Source organism: Pteropus medius, unplaced genomic scaffold (genome assembly GCF_902729225.1).
Source record: "Pteropus medius unplaced genomic scaffold, Ma_sr-lr_union100, whole genome shotgun sequence".
Taxonomy (NCBI): Eukaryota; Metazoa; Chordata; class Mammalia; order Chiroptera; family Pteropodidae; genus Pteropus; species Pteropus medius.
Window position 1 is genome coordinate 11,761,079 of NW_024351729.1, and position 24,275 is coordinate 11,785,353.

At 34.9% G+C, this 24,275-nt stretch overlaps 1 protein-coding gene across 1 annotated transcript; it reads left to right on the forward strand.

The window, feature by feature from the left end:
• Positions 1-5,919: 5,919 nt before the first annotated feature.
• On the forward strand, positions 5,920-23,580 carry ICOS (inducible T cell costimulator). The gene is made up of 5 exons (XM_039844521.1): positions 5,920-6,032; positions 18,499-18,834; positions 19,604-19,710; positions 20,755-20,839; positions 22,868-23,580. The coding sequence occupies exons 1-5, from the start codon at positions 5,975-5,977 to the stop codon at positions 22,906-22,908; spliced, it is 627 nt and encodes a 208-aa protein (XP_039700455.1). The 5' UTR covers positions 5,920-5,974; the 3' UTR covers positions 22,909-23,580.
• Positions 23,581-24,275: the final 695 nt, after the last annotated feature.

A 24,275-nucleotide genomic window follows, 5' to 3' on the forward strand; every position in this document is an offset into this window, starting at 1 on the left:
TGATACCTACCAAATTCCAGTACTGTATTGTAGCTGATCTGAGCTGCTTGGTAAAGGGAAGTTAGGTTTTAAACAGAAATTGGAGAAGGTGCTACTTTTGCCCTTAAGGTGATTGCAAAGAAAGAAAAAAAGAGAGAGCAGTTTTGAAATAAATTTCATAGGCTTGGAGTTATCATTATATATTCTAAAAATACAACAATTACTGAGAGGTTACTGAAATTGTAGTCTGAATAGGCACCTGAAGAAGGTTGATGAAACTATTATGTTTTTCTGTAAAAGGCTCACCAAATTTAATCCCACGTATAAAAATTCAAGATGAGTCAAAATGAGATATTTTTAAAATATTAAAGAATTATTAAAAAGTCTTGAAATATTAAGCCAATGAAATTTGATTATAATAACTAGATTTTTTGGTATCATGTGCTAGTTCTTAAGAGCTTTCATATGCACTCCATTTTGGTCTGCACGAGAGTTCTCTGATGTTACAAATGAATAAATTTCTGTTCAGAGAAGGCCCCGGCCTTGCTTAGGGCCACACAGCTGAGAAATGATGAAACCAGGTCTAGAACAAGAATCTTCTGACTTTATATACGTATGCATATATGTGTACTGCCAAATGAGTGTTTTTCTTTGAAGCAGAAGTTAAACATTGATAGTCTATGGACCAAACTAGATCTTCAGATATGTTTTGTTTGCCTCCTAGGGTGTTGGTTTTACACTGTATGTAAAATTTTTTAATAACATAATTTTTAATATTGGGAAATTTCCCACTAAGACTAGACTTTCATATTTATTTGGAAAAAAAATCAGAAGATATGGCTGTATTGGATTCCTATTCCCTTGTGGCAAGGTACAGCTGGATCTGATTATTTTCTTGACCTGTGTGCCCACTAATTTGCGCCAGTTTCCACCACCCTTTATTGCCTTATACCAGGTCTACTTCATTCATTTGTTCTATCTATCCGTATGGACCCTATATGCAGATAAGTCTGTAAGTCTTTTTTTGAGTTTTATCTTTTAGAAAGATTATGTACTCATTTCAACAATGCTGTTGTGGTTCAAAACATTTTTTGAATAGCTTTCAGAATCTGGTTAAGGGTCACAAAGGAAAAGCGGTGTTGGTATTTCAGCCAATTTATTTTTTAATTAACAAGTGGCATAATCTGCTTGATCACTCAGGAGGAGTATATAGAATAAGGAAAGCAGAGGATTGAAGCTCAAGCTCTGGGAAATACCAACATCAATGTTTAGGAAAAGAAAAGAATGATTAAAACTGGCAGAAAAATCCAAGCTAGAAGAAGTCTGAGAGATGGGAGTTAAAAAGAAGAGATCAGTGATTCTGACCATACATGGGGACCACAGAGGAGTTTCAGCAAGGTGTTGTTTGACATCAGGAGGGTAACGATTTTCTTCTGAGAGATTTTAAATTCAACACAGAATAAACCAGAGAAGAGACATGCAAAGTAACCTGAATTCGGCAGAATGTCTCTTAGTTTTGATAACTCAGTAAGGAATGGATGGCACAGTTTCAAGATAAAGCATAACATAAAGAAAGTATAGCAACAAATGTTTCAGAGAGGTCAAGGAATGAAAAGATAGAGAGTGTAGGTGGGAGTTTGCAATGTGGAGTTCATGGTTGGGCTTTGGGAAAGCAGCTTCAACAGAATGTTAAAGACAGAAACCAATCTACGGTAAATTGAGGAACATATAGAAAGTACCCAAGGGTCAGACTAAGTGTGAACTTTTCGTTACTAAGAAAGAAGAGAGAAAAGTAGATGGCATGAGTTACAGGGTCTGAGGAAATATGTTTGCATGTTTTAATGATTGGAGAGATTCTAGCATGTTTATAAATGAAGGGAAGGAGCTGTAGGAAGGCAGTCCAGGTAACAGAAGACATGACCGAAGGATCCAAAACCTTGGAGAGGCTAGAGGGAATGGGATCCAGGGAGGTGCTTTATGATGTTTTGAGCAATGGCACCATCATCAGAATGAAAGCATTGCTGCCAACGTAACTAAGTTGGGGTGTTTCTGTTGAAAATATGAACCACATCACTTTATAGTCACATCTTACACTGATTTTTTTCACTGTTCTTGGAAATGTGCAATTAGTTTCTGGGCTTTATGAATTAATTAACAACGTTTAAATGAGAAAATATTATTTGGCTGTTAGAATGTTCTTTTGTTTGATGCTTAAGGATGGAAAAATGATCAGATTAGAGATAAATCAGGATGATTAATTATTATATTTATTGAATTGATTTCAATTATTATATTATTATATTTATTGAATTGATTTCAATGTAAACTACAGACACATCTTGATGGTTTTCTGCCCTCGCATTATGATGCAAAGAGCAAAGTGTTAATTGGTGATTGTTCCTGAGGTAGTACAGGTCCTTCAAAAGTCAAAGATTCTTCAAACACTCATTCATTCAAGAAATAGTTATGGAGCATCTACTGTGCTCCAGGCACTGTGTTGAGTATTGCAGATATGGCTGCAAAGAAGGCATCTTTAGTCTTTGTTTTGATAGCGCTCACAGTCCGTCAGGGGCTGCAAGAAAGCAAACAGACCATTACAACAGCATGCTGAATTCTAGAGTGAGAGATACAGAGGGGCCCTAGGAGGATGCAAGAAAGCCACCTAATGAACACCAGTTATGGAAGTGGTTGGTAGTGAGTGAATGGGTCAGGAAAGACTCCTTTGATGAATTGACGGGCGTGTAAGCAAATGTTTGAAAAATGGTAAGATTTCTGAAGAAGAAGGGAGGCTGGGGTGGTGAGGAGGGGAAGTGGGGACCAGAAAAGGGCTCCTGGAGGAAGAATTAGCTTGGAGAATTTGGAGAACACCATGTCATTCAATGTGGCTGAAGCATTCAGTGTAATAGGAAGAAAGAACAACTCTGTCAAGAGATGAGGCTGAATTGGAGGCCTATTGTAAAGGGTCTTATAAGGAGTTTGGGCCTAATCTTCAACTGACAGGAATCCAGTGGAGGATGCTAAGCAGGGGAACGTAGATGAATTAGATTTACATTTTACAAAGATTGTGGTGTGGAGATGGATTGAAATGGACAAGTGTGGGGACAGAAAGACCAGGAGAGAGATGCTGGAGTCCTGCTGTAAGGCAGCGACCCGGGCAAGAGAGGGAGAAAAAGAAGACGTGGCAGACAGCTAGGAAGCAGAACAAGAGGGCTTATTGGTGAATTAGTGGAGAGCAAAATGGGCTGACACAGATTCCTGGCAGGTTAAGTGACTAGATGGAGATGCCCCCTCAATAATGAAGGGAACATAGGAGGAGAAAGAATTTTAATTAGGAAGAATCCTTCTCTCTCAATGCTTTTTTATTTCAGATTGGCAAGCTAAATCAGATGAAAGATAGATACTTTTCGGGTGCTTTTTTAACTCCATTGTTTGAATTCAATAGCTTTGATGTGTGGGCCCCCTAAACATGCAAATGCTGCATTTAGTAAGTTTTAAAGCAAAGCAAAGGAAAATCATTTACCTGTAGATCTTAAAGCAAGTGTTGCAGCATCATGAACTCTGGTGCCTGCAAGACAAGTAATATAAACATTCTACTTTTAATGTAACAGACTTTCCATTCCCCACCCTCATCCCAGGCATCTGCACATACAAATCAAAACCTTCTTAAGTCATGGAATGAAAAAAATAATAATAAATAAAAAATAAAAGCAAATGAAAAGTGCTTCCTGTGTGGTGAATGGAAATTTTTGCCCAGTTTATTTTCCGAGCACATGAAAAGTAGTTCTGAATATTTAAAACCACAAGTATTCTTTGTTGTGTAATTTTCTCCTCTTGAGACAGAAACATAGCACCTAAATTTTATTAGGAAATCTCTTTTGCATTCAAGTATTTTGGAACTTCATCTAGGACCTAAGTACCCTTCTTCCACAGAAATATGAGGCCAAAAAATCATGGTACCAATAATTTCTGGCCAAATGAATGAAGACTAGCATGTGAATGTAGAGTGGTAATTATGAGTGTGGAATTCAGAGTTTCATTGTCTGGGTTTGACCTGGCTTCATCACTTATTGGCTGTGTGATCCCGGGCAAACTATTTAATCTCTCTCTCAGTTTCTTCATCTGTGAAATGGGAACTACTCATAGAGTAGTTGTGAGAAATGAATGAGATAATCCATATGAGGCAAGGTGTCTGTCACGTAGTATGTGCTCAATAAATATCATTATTAGATTCCCGTCCTATTTTCCTCCACATACTTGCAACTGATCTCTAGAATTTGTGGCAGTTCTTATCAAATGAAGTAAAAGCTCTTCGTACTATACTTAGTTCTATAGCTAGGCCACCAAAATGTTAGAAAAAGTCAATTATTCTCCACTTCCTGTCTCTGCTGGAAAAGGACTCCAATACATGGATGGTGCATATGGAAACATTTCTTCTTGGTGTTGTCAGGGGCTCAGTGGAAGGGAAAGGAAGGAAATCAGGGTAGCAGGTTCCTAGGGGTCCTGGTGGCTCAATCTATACTTCTTGAGCTAGCTCAATACCTCAAATAGCTTCTTCCAAACACACTATTGAGGCCCATGAACCCTAAAGAAATGTACCTGGAGAAACCTCAGCCACTTAGGGAAATCACTACAGGATCAGCCTCCTTCCTTGACTTTGGAACCACCTGGCTCTGGGCCTGTGCCCCTCATTGCTGTTTTATAGCTTGAAACCTAGATTCTTCTTCAGAGCCTGGACATTTTGGACTGATCTTGGTTGCCCTGTCCAACTGATTTCACGGCTGATAGTTGGTCTTGCCCTGTTACTACTCAGAAACCCAGCCCGGATCCAGCATCCTGGAAGCTGGTTCAGACCTCTGGGTGGTATTCTCAGAAGCCTTGTCATGAATGGTTTCACCTACTTGGTTAAGACTGAGGACTCTGGACCAGACTCTCCAAATCTAGCACTGCCACTTACTAACCATATGACTTGGGCCAGCTAGTGTACACTCTTTGCCTCAGTTTTCCTTATCTGTAAAATGGGAGATTAGTAGTCCCCATCTCATAGAATGGTTAAATGGATTAATACATGTATAAGACATAACGTAAATATATATATACAAATAGTCCACTTAAATACATGTGAAACAATATAAATGTAATAAATAGTATTAGCTATATTCATATTATATTTTATATGCATCAAATATATTTTATATATTATTTTCCATTTAATTGTATATAAGTTTTATATTAACAAGTATTATTTTATATAAAACACATGTATGTATAAATAAAATTATTTATATTATTACTACTGTTGTCATTATTGTTTGCTCTCTCTCTGCACAGGTAGAGAGATCATGGGTAAGCTTTTCAAATTTCTTGCTTTCATCTACAGCTATAGGTACAGAATTCCTGATTTTCACAGATTCCACTGTAATATGCAGTGCAGGGTTTGAATCTGATTAAAACTGACTCTATCATTTGGAAAATTATAATTAACAATGAATGTTGTATAAATATTATTTATTGATTTCTTATGTTATTCCTCTTTCAGATATCTTTATTTCAATGTCTGTAATAACTTCGCTTATATCTTGTCCTGTTTCAAAGGCTCGCTATCTTTTGAACAAATAGCATAAGACAGAAATGTGTCAAAATATATATTTTTCATCACATGATTTTTAGAGCCTGTTATTCCCAATACTTTTGACTTAGAGAGGTAGGGTGGTTCTGAAGAGAATAACATTGTCTCTTGCACTTGTTCTATTGGAACTAGGTTGAGGGTAATGTTCTCCTTCCTGTGTTCTTCAAATCTTCTGTAATTCACGAATTTTGCTTAACTGCTCCCCCCACCCCACCATATAGCCACCAATACCAATTAAAAGACAGCTCATTGTCATGATGTCATATCACATTTAGCCACAAAACCCACTTCCTTTCCAGCAATAGAAAACAACTGAGAACATGAATTCACTGTCATTTTTGACAGAGGATTTTATCTGTTCTGGAAAACATGAAGTCGGACCTTTGGTATTTCTTTCTCTTCTGCTTCCAAGTTGAATTGTTAACAGGTAAGTGGCCTATTGAATATTTTTTATTAAGTTATAATTCAAGCGAATGGTAAGAAAAGTTAAAGGTAGAAATTTTAGGCATAAAATAGAAAGTTTTTTTTTTTGTTTGTTTGTTTTTTTTAAGTAAGAACAATTGCATAAAAGCCCAGGGAAATGGCTAAGGGTATTTCGTCACCCATGTCACTGTCGATGGCATTGAGTTTATACTGCTTCCTTTGATATTGTGTTTAAGAAGAAGGAAAATATTTCCTTAGAACATTAAAATTTTAAATTATCTACTTAGAGTTACCTGTTAGTAGTTAAAGTAGAAGAGTGGCTCAATGTTCTCAGAGAAAGATGAAAGGTAAAAGACTTGTGTCAACAGAATGAAAATTAAAAGGATTGCCCCTGTGAGAATGCGTATAAAGGAATAACTTCGCAAACTAAAACGAAGTTTTATTTCTGAAGGAGAAAATAAAATGGAAGGGCTTTGAAAAGAGGATTTTGTTTTTAATTTTATCTGGGTGGTCTGTTGTCAGAAATGCCCAGGCCCCCACAGAGTTTTCCTTCACAAAGTGTCAGAGTTCCTTTAACAGGCCAAGGAGTAGCGGATGATGTAAAACCATTTCCCATCCCCTGTAGACCTTTAAAAGATCCTCTGTTCTTTCTCTTAGATGGTATATATGACTCTATTTGAACAATTTAAATAATGTTACTTACAGCTAAATTAATATATATATTTCTACTGCTTCTTACTCTATATATTTTATTTAGCATTATATTTATTTTACCTTTATCTCTGAGCCATGTTCTTGAGGCTCAGGGAAAGTGAAGTGAAATTATATTAAACTGGGGAATTCCATTAACACTAAAAGTAAAATCAGAACTTTTATTAGGTATACTCTTATCTAGAAATAAATTTTTAAGTGGTACTAAGAAACAGTTTACTTTCTGTCTCCAAAAAATAAAAATTGAAGCAGATCGGTCAAATGTTTAATCTTGTGGTGGCTCAAGGTGTCTCAAGCTAAGTAAAGAGGAATGAGAAATTAGGATCGACTTATAAATCCCAAGGGCAATTTGGGACTTCTTGCTTGTTTACCAGTGCCTTTTCTACAACCTAATGGAATTCTTTCACAGCCTAAACAACAAATATATAGCTTTGGAATTGATATTCTTTCAACCACTCATTCACTCATCCATTTATTCATATAGCACCTAGCACTTGCCACGCAGGAGGTAATGTGCTAGCTGCTGTATATACAATGATGAGCAAAACCAGGTCAGGTCCTGCTCTCAAGAAGCTAATTGAATGCTTGGGAGAAAGACATTAATCAAATATTCCCACGAATTAATGATAATTACAAGTAGAACTGAATTCTTTCAGAGAATGTAATGAAGAAGCCTGTCCAGAGTGGGTGTGGAAGTGGGGTTAGGGAGTGTGGTTCATTGAAGTCTTTCCTGTGAAAGTGGCATTTAAATTGATATTTGAAGAACAATTAGGGGTAAATGAGAAGAATGTCGTGAGGGCGGAGAAAAGCATTCCATAACAGGAGAAGCGTAAGTACAAAGGACCTGTGGTAGGAGGGGATAAAGTAAGGCCAGAGAACTAGAAGAAGGCAGATTTGCCCAAGCAAAGGAAAATGTTGGGGATGGTGCAAGATGAGGTTGAGAAGGAAAGCAGAGGCCAGACCATTCAGACTGCGTGGGCCATGGAAGGGTTTTGTATTTTCTTCCAATAACAATGGTACAAGTCCATTGAAGAGTTTGTTGGTACTGCTAAAAAGCATCCCGATATGCCAAACCCATCTGGGCACTTGCAGCGATATAGTGCTCAGGAGATTTGAATTAGCAATAGTGTTATTTCTATGGAAGGATATATCCAACCTAGGTAGAATTATTTTAAGTTGCCAGTCTTAACTGATGAATAAATTGTACTTCTGGAATGATCGTCATCTTAGTTTTTAAAGGAATAAAACCAGAGTTCGCTCTCATCACACAGAAAACCATGCCATGTGACAAGCTATTTTCCTGTTTGACAGGTAGCAAAACCAAGGCATGAATGGCTAAATGGTGATAGTAAATATGCTAACAATCTTCATATTTAAAATATCATCACGATGCATTTATTCAGCAACTATTGTTTTTAAAAGCTCTAAATGCAAAGTAAAGAGCCAAACCAAAGTAAACTAAGCACTTGCAGGTCCTTTCTTTTGGGATGTTTTTAATTCTCTCAACTGTGTAAGTCTCATCCCTCAAAGAGGTAGGCATTCTAACTTTTGGTTAATATTTGAAGACTCTCAAACCAGAAAAGACTAGGTTATTTGTTACATAGTATTTAGTCGCAGAACTAAGATTAGAATTCAAATGTGTCTGAATCTGATATCCACATTCTCTCCACATACACCTTGTTGAAGGAGCAGAGGTATAAATCTCAAAGGAGAGAAATTCTCATCAGTTTTATCATTTGGTTGGTGAGTTAAGATGTTGGAAATTTTGGTGATTCCCAGTTTTCTATTGGTCTCAATATAATAAAATTGTCTTTTAATGATTTTGAAACAATAGGAGGCTCCTCATTATAAAAGGATCTGGGAAAAATGTGAACCTCTAACTGCACTGAGAAGATGCTCTTTCTATACCATATGGTCATTGGGGACCATGCAGGTGACCTCATGAATTCTGGTTTTAGAAAGCCCACTTTGAAAGCTGTGGAAGGGGAATGATTGATGTCAGGTGGTGCATTTTGCATCATGTGTTCTGAGAGGAAGCTGGAAGGATGATCCTCAGGCTCATTTTGAGCTATGCTTTTGTCACCAAGGCATTGAAACAGTGATTCCTGAACTCCACCCTCTCAGGAAAAACAGGCCTTTGGCATCTCCAGCACCTGCTTTTCTGCAGAGCTCAGAGAGAAGTCTGTGGAGCTGAGCTGATCTTTGAACCACTCCTAGCACCCACTTTCAGTATGCATATTGGGTTTTTAAAAAATTCAGATTGTCAATCCCTTCTTTTGATAGATGAATTCAGGCCATTTTCATTCAGCATGATAAGCCTATGTTGATTTTATTCCTTCAATATTATGTTTATTTTTGTTTATTTTTCTCTGTTGTGTGAGTGTTTTTTTTTTCTCTATTTTTGTTGGTATGATGACGTTTCTGTTAACTACACTCTTTCCCTCTATAATTTGGAAGGTGGACTACACTTCTTAGACTAAGTCATTATCATGTCAGAGCATCTTAATTGAACATCTATTTATTTATTATTATATTAAAGTAAATGATGACATGCCATTGCCTGACGTACCTACCCCTTTTCCCCCATCATGAGAATTTTGGAATGTTCTTCCCTTTCCATTCTCATGCTGCCCCATTAGTGAGACCCTCCCCCACACACGGGTTTTATTGAAATAATTGAAAACTTGTGGTTGCAGATCATTGCTAAGTTTCCTCTTACAGTATTTATCTTCTATTTCAAGAATAATTTCTTTACATTTAACTCATCTATTTTCAGTGACAGCATCCACATTGTCATCTGTTCTTTTCTTGTGATCTATGTTCTGATTCAATGATCAGAAGCTTTCCATTATTTTCTTCAATTACCCTGGACTCTCTAAAGTCCAGCATGAGTAAATATGTCTTTCTTTTACTCTGACGGGTTACTAGTATCTTTCCTGGGAATAGGATTCCTGGACTGCAATCTTTTCTCTTAGTAGTCTGTGAATATTCAGACTACTCTCTGCTGGCTTCAAGGGTTGTGAGTAAAGAGTTCCATGCCAATCTGGTTCTCATTTCTTTGTAAGCAACTTAAAAATTATTTAAAATCTTATAATCTGTTCATTTCAATATTGAAATTCAAAAATTCCAACAGGATATGCCTAGTTCTGTGATTGTTTTTATTAACATTGCTTGTGACTGGATGAGTCTTTTCAACAGCCTTAAGTGTTGTTGCTCTTTTATTTCAGGGATATTTTTCTCTTTGTAATTTAATTAATCATATTCTTTTTTTTTTTCTTTCCCCCTTCTTTCTGGAAATGCCTATTGTCTTCATGTAAGGTCTGGAGTTCCTTATTTTTTCATCATTAGTGAACAAAATGGATTTCATAACTTGCCACTGCTGTTAACGACTCCCTTAGATGAAATGGAATATTATAGTTTTTAAATTATTCCTATGTCTTGATAGAAACCAGAATGTAGGTGTGTAGGGAGGACTTAAATTCACATCTTAGCCTTGCTCACTATGAGATCTAGAGACATGTTTGACTTAAAAAAAATGGCCTCACTATTCACAGTTGTAAACTAAACAAAACCCACAACTCATGCAACTGACATATCCAGGGATATAAAATTTATATGTAAAAAGATTTATTGGGCATTGTAAATTAAAAAATAACTTTAAAAAAAGCATTCGTAACCTTCGATACTCAAAGAAAAGGCTACATTTATTCCATAAAGAGCATTTCTGTTACTGCAATTCTAATAAATAGAGTCTATCAAATGGCACTTTTTGGTCATTCTAAGTAAAATAAGAATTTTAGCATTCAAAACTTTCTTGTAAAAGTTCAAAATTATATTTTGGAAAGTGGAACCTAAGTATATAGAGAATATGTAACACAAATGAAAGCTGTTAGTCACAAACAATTTTTTTCAACTGGTTTGGCCTGTAAGGTTTATTAAAACAGACGAAGATTTGTAAATTTAAGAGAGTCAGAAAGTAGGAATATGAACCTCCTCTGAGTCATGCATAACATAGGGATGCCTGTATCTACTTTGCATGAGGAAAAGCTAAGAAGAAACAGGTTGTCCTTAAGAAGGAAGGCAGGCTCAAGAGTTTTGATTTAGTCAACCACTAGTTCTGATAGCATCTTATGTCTCAGCCATGTTGACATAGACATGGCACTTTCAACACGCAATCAAAGATTATTTAACTTTTTTGAATTTGAGAAATCAAACTTTTAACAGACAATATTTATATTCTCCCAGGGCTCTGCACCAAAATATCCATTCATGAAAAACAATAACAACAACAATAAAAACAAAACCACAATTAAAAGTTCTGTTCATTTTATACTACCTAGGTTTAAAGCAAAAATCTCATAACAGTATATATTTGTACTTATTTAATTATGATAAAAGTTTCTTGAATATGTGAATCCATATATTTACATTTCTATGGGCAGATAAGATACAGAATGATCATAAAGAATTTAGAATCTGTCAGAGCAAGGACCCAGACTTTGTTGTGGGTTCAAATACACAGGGCAGCTCAATATATAATGGTTAATAAATTAGAATGTCTAGGCAAATGAGTGTACCAGGCACATGTAATTTTATTCTAAAAAATTCTTTTGTATATTTTTTGGTATGTAATAATCCTTTCAATCACTTTATACATATGTGGCATGAATGTGAATGCTGCTTTAAGTGTTTGAGACAATTATGTACCCAATACATCTTGAAGGAAAAGAAATATCTGAAAATAACTTTCAAATCTAGCTTAATGCATGAAGAAGCTTTTTAAGAGTGTGGAATTTGGTCTCAGGTTATCTAGCTTCAAATTATGGCTCCACCACATATGGGCTTTACAACCTTGGGCCAGTTATTCAAACCTCAGTTTCCTTATCTGTAAAATAGGGATAAAAATAGCAAATTTGACTTAAAAGGTTGTTATGACCATCAAATGATACATTACATAGAGTGTGTTTAACACAGTACTCAATACATAAGGAGCACTCCACAATTATAGGTTACTGTTGTTATTTTTTTGGAAACATTTGAGAGCTTAGATATTTATATAATTTCCAGACCTATTGGGCTTCAGACAATTAGCTGGAAATCATTCAGTTTGAGTTCTTGCCTTTGGACTGGGAAACAAATATTCTCCAACATCCGATAAATAGGACCTCTTGCTGTGCTTTTCTTGCTCTTCTCCTTGGCTCATTACAGGACATTTACCAGCCATGCTCAGTCTCTATATTCTTCTGTGCATTCATTTACTTAATGTTGTTGAGCTTCTAATAGATTCCGGGTCCTCGGCTCATTTAGGGGACTATGATGCAGTCCTTATTTTTGTGAAGTTCATGATTAAATGAGAAAGGTAGACAAAAATAATTATGCTCTAAGCTTATGTGCATTACAAATATATTGGTGAAACAAAGTATTATTGAGAACATGGAGATAGAAGTCATTGTTGGGGGGAGGGGTCTCAGGGACCAATTAAAATGATTTTTAAAGAATGAATGAGGGTTTTTAGGCAGATAAAGGGGCAATAGGATATTCTAGTCTATGGAAATGGAAGTAACAATATGAAAAGAATGAGCAAAAAGTTCAGAGTGACTTGAACATATGGTCCATGAGATTGTGAAAGGATTTTGTGTCATGCCAAAAAATTGATTTTTTTTTTTTTACCTCCTAAGCAACAATGTAATGAAACCTTTTAAGCAGGGAGCAAAATACTTTTTAGAAATACAATTTGAGAGCAGCCTAGAGAAGGGACTCAGAGGGGTGGGACTGCTGCTGAGACCAGTCAAGAAGATGTTCCACAAATGAGGGAAGACATGACAAAATTCTGGACTGGCAATGAGAGTGGAGAAAAGCAATTGGATTCGAGAGATATCCTTGAGCTAGAGTCAACTGGACTTAGTGACTATGGGATCAGGAGAATGAGAGAGGGATAAATGAGGGAGACTCGGAGGTTCTGAGACTCGTACTACTGACTCCCTTAAAGGATGAGGTTTGGGTTTGTGAGTGAATATCAAATTCAATTTGGAAATGTTACTCTTGATATGTCGGAGGATATCCAGATAAAGATGTTGAAAGGAAATTGGAAATATACTCTGGAGACAAAGGGAGAGGTGGGCTTGAGAGAAAGGTGTGAGTCACTGGAGGAGATGAGAGCTGGAGCCTTAAATGTAAACAAGTTCACCCATTGAATACCTTGTCTGTGTGCCCAAAGGTCTTGCACAGCAGCTGAAGGGTGGAAAGTGATGTGGATATTCATGGGTCCCAATAAAATTCTCTCTTCCTCCTCCTGTGTGAAAGAAAGTTGGATTTATTTGAGCTCATGTGATTTCTCTATTAGGACAATTTCAAATCAATAGCAATGCAATAACTAAAGAAGTAACTTGTTTGCAAGTTAATTACCTTATGAATATTTGCTACAAACCTGATGTAGAGTTCCTTGGAGAGTATAAATGATTTATACATTTAGTGTGTGTGTGTAGTCTTCTGTTTTTTTTTTTTTCCATTTTCTACTCACTTTTCTGTTTTACATTTTTTTTGACTTTCTTTTCTGCAAATGTTAAAATTTGGATTGGAGCTTTTTTTTTTTTTTTTTTTTGCCTATCCTTCTATTGATTTCAATTACTTTAGATTATGGATATCTTTGAATAATAATGTAAAATAGAAGTGATACATATGTAAAAATTTTAGCTGGTAGACTCATAATGCTTTCATGAAAGGAGAACAAAAAAAAAAGTGGTAGAAAGTACATTTTAGATGCCAGAATGTTTTAGCACAAAATCAAAAATCTAATATAAACATTGCAATTTTTAGAACTTTGCCTATTATGTCACATTTATGTGCTGTGCTAAGCTAAAGCTTATCATCGTTTGATTAAACAAGTATTAAGTAAGCACTATCAATAATTGCCAACTCAAGAGACCTTATCTTTCCATCATCGACACCTTTGTGGAGGTTTGTGGTTAAAAGTCTGAGTTAAGGAGAATAAAGTCAAATTGTTGATTTGTCTCACACTCTGTGCAGTGTGTGAATTTTCTGAATGTTTTCATCAAAAGATTTTTTCAACCAGGGATAACACAAATGCTTATAAAAAGTCCTGGCAGGGTGGGTTCTAGCAAGACCATCTTATAGAAGAAATGAAATAGTTTATATATTAAAAGAATCAACTGGCAAATAAACTTTTGAACCATAGTGCAATTCTCCAATGAATAAACTTTTCTTTAGAGATTTTAACAGCTCCCCAAAAGAAGATGCAAATGCTACTATCCTTTGAAAACCTAAAGATATCACCTAATATATTCAGATTTTTCTCTTGAAAACATCAGCCTATTGATATCAACAGTTATGTTATAAACATCATACTCAGCCCCTGTTAGCAGGTTTGAGCCTCTATGGGGAAGATTGTACTCTTTAGACATGGTTGTCAATATGGTTAAGAAGATACAGTACCTGTTCTCTGGAGTACTTATAATCTGGGAGTACCAATAAGAAGTAAACAGATGTGATATCGAAACAAAAACTAAGACTTACTGTTCAGGTTTTAAGACATCACCAGGAGTCAAGAGAACATATTCTTATTTGTGTTTTTAATAACGTATTGAATGTTAAAAGAAGTACTATGGGGTTTATATCACAAATCAGTAACATGCTGTGGTTATAAAACAGCTGGGTGTATTAGAACAATCATTGGTCCAAGGGCCCCTGTTTGTTGGACAAGTTTAATGACTGCACACTCTGGAGAATCCAAATAATTAAACGGATTTAAACTTGACCCCTCCCCCCGCCCCTTACACACACATAGACATAAAAGAGCCAAAAGAATCATCAATCCTTTAAACAAGTCTTTATGAACCTGGGGGATATTTATGAATAAAGAATCTCTTTCTCTGAAACTCAAACAGATAATTTACATTAGAATCTGACATCCCAGTTGAGGAGGTGTCTTTTATGCTTGGTTGTGTAATTACATGTCCTTGTTTCCAGAAGCAAGGCAATACGATATAGCTAATCTTGGGATCATGTCCCACCAATGAGCTATGTAATTCTGGGCAAAATATTAATTTTTTGGCCCCAGTTTAGTTTGATAAATGTAAATGTAAACTGTAAAATGCAAGGCTTAACTGGATAATTTCTAAGAACCCTTTGGTTTTTACATTCTATATTCAAAGCTGCATCTTTCGAGAGTTATAACATCACAGAGATCTATACATTTATTTGTTCATCCATCCATCCATCCATCCATCCATCCATCCATCCATCCATCCATCCAAGAAATGTTTATCGTGACTTACTGCATACCAGATACTATTAAAGAACTTGTTCCCTGATTTTAAAGGTCACATAATAGTGGGGTAGCCAGATAATAAACAGATATTTCAGAAATAGAAGGCAATGCATTAAGTCTGTGTGTATACACAGTGGCCATAGACACTTTTGCTTTAAGATCTCTTTCTGGTTTACTTGCTGCCATTATAAAGTCCTTGGGAAATTTGCTCTGAACATTTCTTAAGGAACTGAGAATCAGCTCATTAATATTATCTTCTGCAGCAAAATATAAACATCAAAGAAATAATTGTGCAATATGATTTACTCAGACAAATAAGTCCTCAAGCAAAATATCTTTCATTTTAATCTAATGTAGACTGTATCTATTCTTATGCTATTTCCCCTTTGCCTTTTGCTTACATTATTGCCTCTATTTTAAAAATGAAACAAGCATTATTTTCTTTCTGTATACTTTTAACACTTTTTAATTCTAGAACAAAACATCTATAAAAAGTGAATAAACATAAATGTTCTATTAATGACTAATTGTAAAGCATAGTACTTCATTCCTATAATCACTACAGAACAAGAAATAAAACATTGTCAGCACACAGAAGACTTTTTGCTCTTGTGTTTTCCTTCCTGATTCCAATTATTCCAACTCTTCTCTCCCTTTATGTAAACCATTAGACTAAACTTCATGGTATTCATTTAGGTTATATATTCTATCTGGTTTCTTTTAGTCATTATGCAGAAAATCACAACATGTATACTTCACTTATCAAGTTTCAAGTTACATATACCTTTATACCTTTATGTTCTTCTAGACAATATGCTCTAGGTTGGCACATTGAAGATATAAGACATAATTCTACTGTATCATGGGTTTTATTGTTGATGTTGTGACATTGCCTGTCAGACAATAGTTTCCTCTCTAACGGTAATCAGTCTTTTTTCTCTGGCTGCCTTTAGGATTTTCATTATGCTATATGTAGATGTAAATATTTAAAAATCATCTGCTTGTGATTTGTTGTGATTCTTGAATCTGTGGATTATGACTGCATTCTGAATAATTTTTCTAACCTAATTTCCAATTCATCAACTCTCTCTTTAGCTCTGTCTAATACTCAACATTTCCATTGAATTTTTAATCTCAGTTCATGTGTTTTTTGCCAGTTCTAGCTGGTTATTTTTCAAATTAGTTTATTTATTTAGTTTTTTAGTTTCCTGTGCTTTGTAGATATTATCACAAGTTTGCATTTTGTTTCCTTAAACATAGTAAGCTCAATTGTTTTATTTTGTGGATCTGATCATTAAAATTATAATTGTTGGTTTGTTTTCATAGTCTGTTGTTTCTGTTGTTATCTTGTTTACATTTGTATATGATTATTTTTACGGTGCGCTTGTGATTATATTTAAATATTATTTGTAGATATGATTTGAGGCATAGGATGTAAATCTTTTCTTCCTGGAATAGTTAGCAGTTTTATTTTCAAAAGTGTAGGGGTACTAATAATCTGAAGTCAACTTAAACAAAATTCAAGAACTGAGGTTTTCTGGACCATTGAAGTGATTCAAAGGTGAGCTATAACGTGCATGAAGGCTGGTTTACTTCTGGTTTACCTGTACTCCAGTGATGTAACCCTTTGGGATCCCAGCTTATTGAGGAGAAGATCTACTAAATTTCCCACTTTTCAAACTCTGTAAGTTTAGACATGAGAACAGAAGTTTGAATCTAGGAGAACAGTGAATGCTCTCAGAGTAAAAGCAGCTTCTGAGTTCTACTTATCTATTTGGGTTCTGGTTCTTCAAATTAAACCTACTAATTTCTCTTCTTTGTGTAGCTCTTTAATTCTTTTAGTAATATTTTTAGACAGGTTGTTCAGCAATTTAGGTGTGAGAATTAGTTTGAATAATCTGGACTGCCAAAATTGAAAACTAGAATACTTGTGCATATTTTCACAAGCAAATACTCAAGTCAAAAATCTATTCCCTAGTAATATGTGAGCTATAAATTGAAGCCTACAGATATTAAGAAAAATTAGTAACTGTGGTAAATCCTAAATAAAATTAAGGTTATATGCAAGTAGAGTTGTGGCAAATGAATTCTCCTGCATAACGCTAGTCCATTATAAATTGGAGTATTCCTTTCATCGATATGACTATATACAGTATTATAATAATGTATAAACATTTTGACCAACATTTACTTAAAGGCAAAATGCTAAAAGAAAAACCCAATACTCAACATTAGTAGAATGCTTTAACAAATTATGATAAATTAACATTATGGCCTATTATACAGTCATTACAAAGGAAAGTTATGATGAATATATAAAAAATTAAATGCTTATGTTATAACATTAAATGAAAATAGCGGAACACAAACTAATATGTTTGATATATAAAACAAATGTATATCTGGAAGATAAAAGGCAACAATACACAAATATTTCACTAGAGGACTAGATAATTTTTTTCCTTAAATATTTTGCACTAGTAATATATTCTTCTCAAGAATAAAGACAGGGCTTTTAAAACTTAAGTAAAACACTGTCATACTAATATTTCCTCCAAAGTTTCAGCATGAAACATTCTCATATTAAAAAACATAAGAAAAAAAAGTAAGGCAAAGAGCAATTTGAACTTATAATCTAATAACTCAGAATTTGCAGCCAGACTAAAACCATTTCAGTTTTTTCCTTCGATGATTCCTCTGTAGATCACAAAAAACAATGTTGGCTTCCTATAAGTTTAAATTTTATTTTAAAGAAAGAAAAAGTAAGCAAAAATCTGGGGGCTTACATTTATTTTTAACAGACTTTGGTTCAGTTTTCAATGGATGAGGTTCAGAGAAGACACATTTTTATCATTTGAAAATAATCCATCTGTTCTTTTACTCTCTAGCAGGAGGGTATAATGTAAATATACATTTACATATAATCACTTATTCTTAGTTTAAGCTATTTGTACTTTTTAAAGTTTTTTTTCTAAACTACATCCTTTCCCACATCTCTTCTTGTTTGACTAAGTGCTAATCCTCCTTCAAAATCAGTTTTAAAAGTTACTTTCTCAAAGTGGCATTTTCTTATTCTCTAATCAAAATTAGAACCAATCTTACCATCTTTATTTGATTACTACTCCATTCCTTGCACAAATTATGGTGCATTACTGCATATTTATTTGTTTATCATCTATTTCCAATATAGAAGTTGCCAAAGGGCAGGAACCATATCTGTTTCATTTATACTATGTAAACATGTTATTTAATATATTGCATACTATATATTCATATTTGACAAACAAGTTTCTGGGTAGGTTTCATCTAGATAACTGTTTTAACTATTGTCATATTCTTTTTATTTGTTGTGAAGTTTTTTCATTTTGGTGCAATAGAGTTGACTTTATGGATTTGTGTTCAGATATAATTATTAGATATAATTTCTATTCTTAAATGTCTCTTTGGCTTTTTTCCCTTTCTTTTTATCCAGGAGAAATCAATGACTCTGCCAAATCTGAAATGTTTATATTTCACAATGGAGGTGTGCAAATTTTATGCAAATACCCTGAGAGTGTCCAGCAATTTAAAATGCAGTTGCTGAAAGGCTCGCGAATACTCTGTGATCTCACTAAGACAAAGGGAAATGGAAGCATGGTGTCCATTCAAAGTCTGAAGTTCTGTCAACCTCAGTTATCCAATAACAGTGTCTCTTTTTTTCTGAATAACTTAAACAGTTCTCATGCCAGCTATTACATCTGCAAACTATCAATTTTTGATCCTCCTCCTTTTCAAGAGATTTTTAGCAGAGAATATTTGCATATTTATGGTAAGACATTGTTTTCATCTTCCTGATATAAGGGTACACAGGCATTTTAGGAAATTTTCTCACTAATGAAAACAATTAAACAAATAAGTATCCTTTGTATTGGAGTTCATTTGAGTGCAATTGATGGCAATCATTTATGATGAAAGTATGTAAGGGATGATTTATTGTTAATAATAATTAATAAGTAATAACAATTAATTGTTAATTAATAATTATTTATTAATTAATCAATAATACACAATTTAATCAAATAGACCACTGAGTTAGAAATAGGTCTTATTATCTTTAAAACACGTGTGCCATTAAAAATTAGGAAAAAAAATGAAGACTAATACACAAACCCATGGCTTAATGGTTATTAGTTCTATTCATCTAAGGTTTAAGATTTTGGTTTTGTGCTGGGTTTTGGAATGAGGTGAGATATTATATTATATTATATTATATTATATTATATTATATTATGTTTTATATTATTACTTTTCCTACTTACTCTTTTGCAAAAATATGGACAGAAAAGTTATTTGTATTAACCAAATTTATAAACGTATATGTGCTTAGAGTCTTTTAGGTATTAATTTTTGGATGCTTGCTATAATACTAAGGTGATGTTATTTACTATTTACTGGATTTTATGGTTGTAATGAAGACAATCTTCATTTGATTCAATAGCTCTTTTAAATTTGGTAAAATAACTTGTGGTTTTCAGTGCTGAGAAGAGGAAATTTGATTCTCAACATTTTTTTCTTAATATGTCTTTTTTCTAACCCAGAATCACAGCTTTGTTGCCAATTGAAGTTCTGGTTACCCATAGGATGTACAGCTTTCGTTGTAGTCTACATTTTTGGATGCGTATTTTTATGTTGGTTTACAAAAAAGGTGAGCTATTTCTATCCTTTCTTTCATCTGTTTTAGTAAGGAATATCAGTGGTTATTTACTTATCAAGGTACATATCTCTCTTACCAGAGTAATTTGATCAACAGGTAGATAATTTCTTTTTCTCAAGATATACCTACTAATTAAACTACTAACTTGGAACAGAAGCTTATTTATTTTACAGCTGCTTCATTCCAAAAATTATTCGATGGCTTATTTTATTATTATTCAATAACGATGAGAAAATTGGGGTCAATGAAAGACAAAGTTCAGAAGAAAAGTTAAAACATCAAAATAGATGCTTATGACTTTTAAAAATTATTTAATTTGGGATTCAAATTTTATTCTAAGCTTCCCAAGAGTCAGGGCAAAGTTGAAACAGTTACGTTTTCACTGAATTGGTCAATTAAAAAACAATCTGTGAGACAGTCTCATAAGGTACTGGTAGAAGCTGAGAAGGAAATGGCCAGCTTCTTTATATGGTAAGTTATTAGGACTCCTTGTTTTTAAAGAAAACCACTGAAATGCTCTGCAGAAAGATAAAACGACAACAACAAAAACACTTCTGGGCTGGAGGATATTCTTTTTAGTCTTTCACAACACAAGTTCTCAGTTGAAGAACTTATACCATCCTGCATATTATGCAAGTATGCTAATACTCAAATATATCCACAGTGTGATCACTGGCCAGACAGTGTATATGTCTGTGCCAGAATGGATTTTGAAAAGGGAGATAGAAAAGGAAGAGAGTGAGATAGGGCCCATGATCTAACTCTACTGGCGAAGGACAATAACAGCAAAACTGAAGATGGAAGTTCATCGGAAAGCTCTTTTTATTAAAAGCTCTTTTCATGTTGTCCACCTATTTAGCCTAAAGTCAGGAGCCTAAGTCACATTATAACATTTGTCACAGACTACTTCAACGAAGAACAGAAAACAGTAAAACAAACAAACGAAAAGCCAAAACAAATAAACAAACTGAAAAAACAGGATTAGAGATGGGGAAGAGCAGATGACACACCATGTTTCTGACTTTTTTTTCCCAGAAAATTCGACCCAGTGTGCATGACCCTAATAGTGAATACATGTTCATGGCTGCAGTGAACACAGCTAAAAAGCCTGGACTCACAGGTACAGCAACTTTTGGGGGTTTGGGAAGGAAGTGGTACTCTTCACATTAGTTGTTTTTTTTAAAAAAATTATTTTATTTTATTTTATTTTAAAGGTAGGGAAAATGTCTCTAAGGCTGAATTTTAGTATTTTCTGTGAAAATCTGAATTTTTATTTTAACTGAATTTATACTTTCTGCAGTGCACTGAAAACAAATTTGTAAACCACTAGTAAAAATAAACAAATAAAAGTTCATAAACCAATATTGTATCAAGGCTATTTGCCAATTGAGATTTAAAAATTGGGATGTTAATAAGTCTTCTTTGTTAAAAAGTTTATTAAGTCATACAATGAAATTTATTGAATATTAATTAAGTGCAAAACTCTGAGTGAGGCACTGTGAAAGATAACACAGATATATGGAGATTTTTGACTGAAATTGGAAAAAGACATCTGGACTGGTGTTAGCAAGGGGAAGAAGGAGGAATTGATGAAGATATTGCTAGAATGTGCAAGTTTAAAGAACTTGGATGTCCACGGAAGGCCAATTAGGTGGCACTTTGACCTTTTCCATTCAGTGCGAGTGTTGTCAAGTTGAGTGTCATTAAGTTGAGGAGCATCCAGAAAGTTTGAAGCATCTATTGTGAAAAACGTATAAGTCTTATGCCTTTGAGGTTGCAATGATAGGAGGTATATAATGAGACAAAAGCCACTGCATTTTTGCTACAACTAAGTGGTGAAGAACTTGTATAAAAGGGACACATAAAGCATCTGTCATCATGGAATTAAAGTATGGGAAGGGAGCTAAATGCTCCTTTAGTCCATTTCCTCATTTTTTAGATGAGAGAAATTGACACCCTGGGTGTTTAATGACTTCTCTGGTTACCAGAGATTTAATATTATAGCTTTGACACTAGCAAAGAGCTTGTGTTTCATAACTTTGCTATTGAAAAAAATACTCTTTTCTCAATCTTTGTGTTCGTAATAATGTGTCTGTCTTAGTTTGGATCCCTGAAAGCAGACTTTGAGACAGAGTCTTGAGTACAGGTAATTTATTTGAAAGGTGATCCCAGGAAGAAGGGGTGGGGGAATAGAACAAGGAGGAAAAGCAAAGGAAGGTTGCACTGCTAAGATCTCAGCTAGAGGCCACCGACCTCTGAGACATGTACAGATGTCTCCAAGAATTGTTCTTCGGAAGGATGGCAAGTGAAGCATTTATCCAATGGTGCCACTAGTTTGGGGTTGCTTGCAGGGCACATTTCCCTTATCTGTGAACTGTGCCCTGTGCTTGGGATGAGCTGGCTCACAAGTCTTCAGAGAAAGTCCTGAGGCAGAAAATCAGAGAAATGCACAATGAGCCCATTGTGCCAGAGCAGTCAGCATGTGCAAAAGCGTCCACCCCAGCTGTGGCTGGAGTCAAGGCTGGTTGGTTTCATGCCCCACCTACCAAGCTTAGCACATATCTTGCAATTAGATTTAAACAAATAACTGTGAAAATGGTCAGAATGTAAACTTCTTTAGAGTAAGCAGGGTCTTTCTTCTGTATTCTGAAAGCATTACACATATACAGTTCCAAACAGAGCATGACTCAGCACCTCTGTCAAATATTTATTGAATGATTATTATGTGAATAGCACCATGCTGAGTAACGTGCATTAGGTAGAGGGAGGGAAGACTAAAGACAGTTCTTGTCTTCAGTTTGTAAAGTCATTGAGAGAGGTAATATGTTTACATGAAGGGTGGAGTCATGTGATAGTGTCAAAAGTACTCAAGTAATTGCAAAATGTAGAGTTCAGATAACATCTGCTATAGGAGTTGATAGGAGTTAATAAAACTTCATGGACAATGTGGAAGTAGTGCTGGGTCTTAAAGCATAAAGAAGAGCTTGGATGGGGTGTGCTCACGCATGTGTGTATGTGTGTGTGTGCATATGTGTGTGTGTGTGTGTGTGTGTGTGCACGTTTGCAAGAGGCAGAGAAAAATGGAAAGCGTGTTGAAGGGAATTGGCACATGGAGAGCTTTTAAAGACAGTATAAATTTTTGTTACAGATGTTACTCGTAACTTGGAACTCCCTAGCACCCAGATGTGAATCACGTTTGCCAGTTTCCTCATACTTGAAGTGCAAGATTTTCTTATTTCCTGGACCATGGAGACTCTGACTTGATTTGACTACATACATACTCTGCTGGTGTTTTGTTCAATCTGGACCAGTGACTATATCAGTCAGCAGGGATTTTAACAGACTGCCTCAGTACTGTTGAGTTCTCTTAAAACAAACACCCTCTTGCAACTAGCTTTATGGAAAGCCCAACTCGTGTGTGTATGCTTAACAAATAGACCTCGCTGGGATAGAATCCTTGTCTTCACATCTGCTTCTAGCAATGCACCAGCCAGTAAAACAAACACATCTACAAACATTTTTAAAAGATGCCATGGGTACTGAATCTGCAAAGCAAATGGGCATCCAAGGGCTGGCATCTGTCTGCATTTTGCGAACAGACTACTGCTTCTTCTTGTAGAAAGAACATTCCTTGTTTAATTAGACAGGAGGTGCTTCAAACTGTAGCTATGTTATTTCTGAGGTGTCAGTATGTAACCATAGTGTACAAATACATTAGCACACAGTATTCTTCCCCAAATTCTGATCCCTGGTCCACCATTCCACCAACAGTTTAAATGTTTTCTGCCCTCAATTTCCTTTTAAAAATACTTCTACATTACTTGACAGACTCTATGTAGGGAGCTATATTTTTTTCCTCTGTTGCTCAATAAAATACATATTATATATATAATATATGTTCAACATATGTGTTCTACATATATTATATATATATATATATATAGGCAGCCTAATGAATATAATTTACCTATATTCTTCCTACAAGAATATTTTTGCTCCAGAAAGACATCTTCCCCACCTCAAATCAGTTAAAATGGTTTACTTTTTTGACTTGTTGATACTAGTGGTAGGGGACATTGCCCAGAATGAAAAGTGACTTCATTTTATGATCCTGTTTTCTACTATTAACTGTTTTCATGGTGCTATTAATTACAAGCTAGGCTATTTTTGTAGGTCATATTACAATTGCAAACAAACAAAACCATCTCTAACTGTCAAACATTGTCCTGGGGGTGGAGTCAATGATCCACTCAGCATGAAAGCTGCATTGCCTCTGGGCTTGACAGGTTGAAAAGACCCATGAGCCTGAAGCAGCCTTCCAAACATAGGTGGAATTCCAAGGATAGAAACATTTTTTAACTTTAGGTAAATGGGGTTGGTTATTTAGTAGTTTTAAATTTTGTAGTTGCCTGCTTTTAATTTACTTTTCACAAACGAGAACTGGTATATCATTATGCATACTTATATTATTTTAAGCATGTGTAATGCTGGATGTGTACAGTACAATACTGAATTTGTAATTTGAATCAAGTATGGTGTTCCCTGTTTTCAGCTGA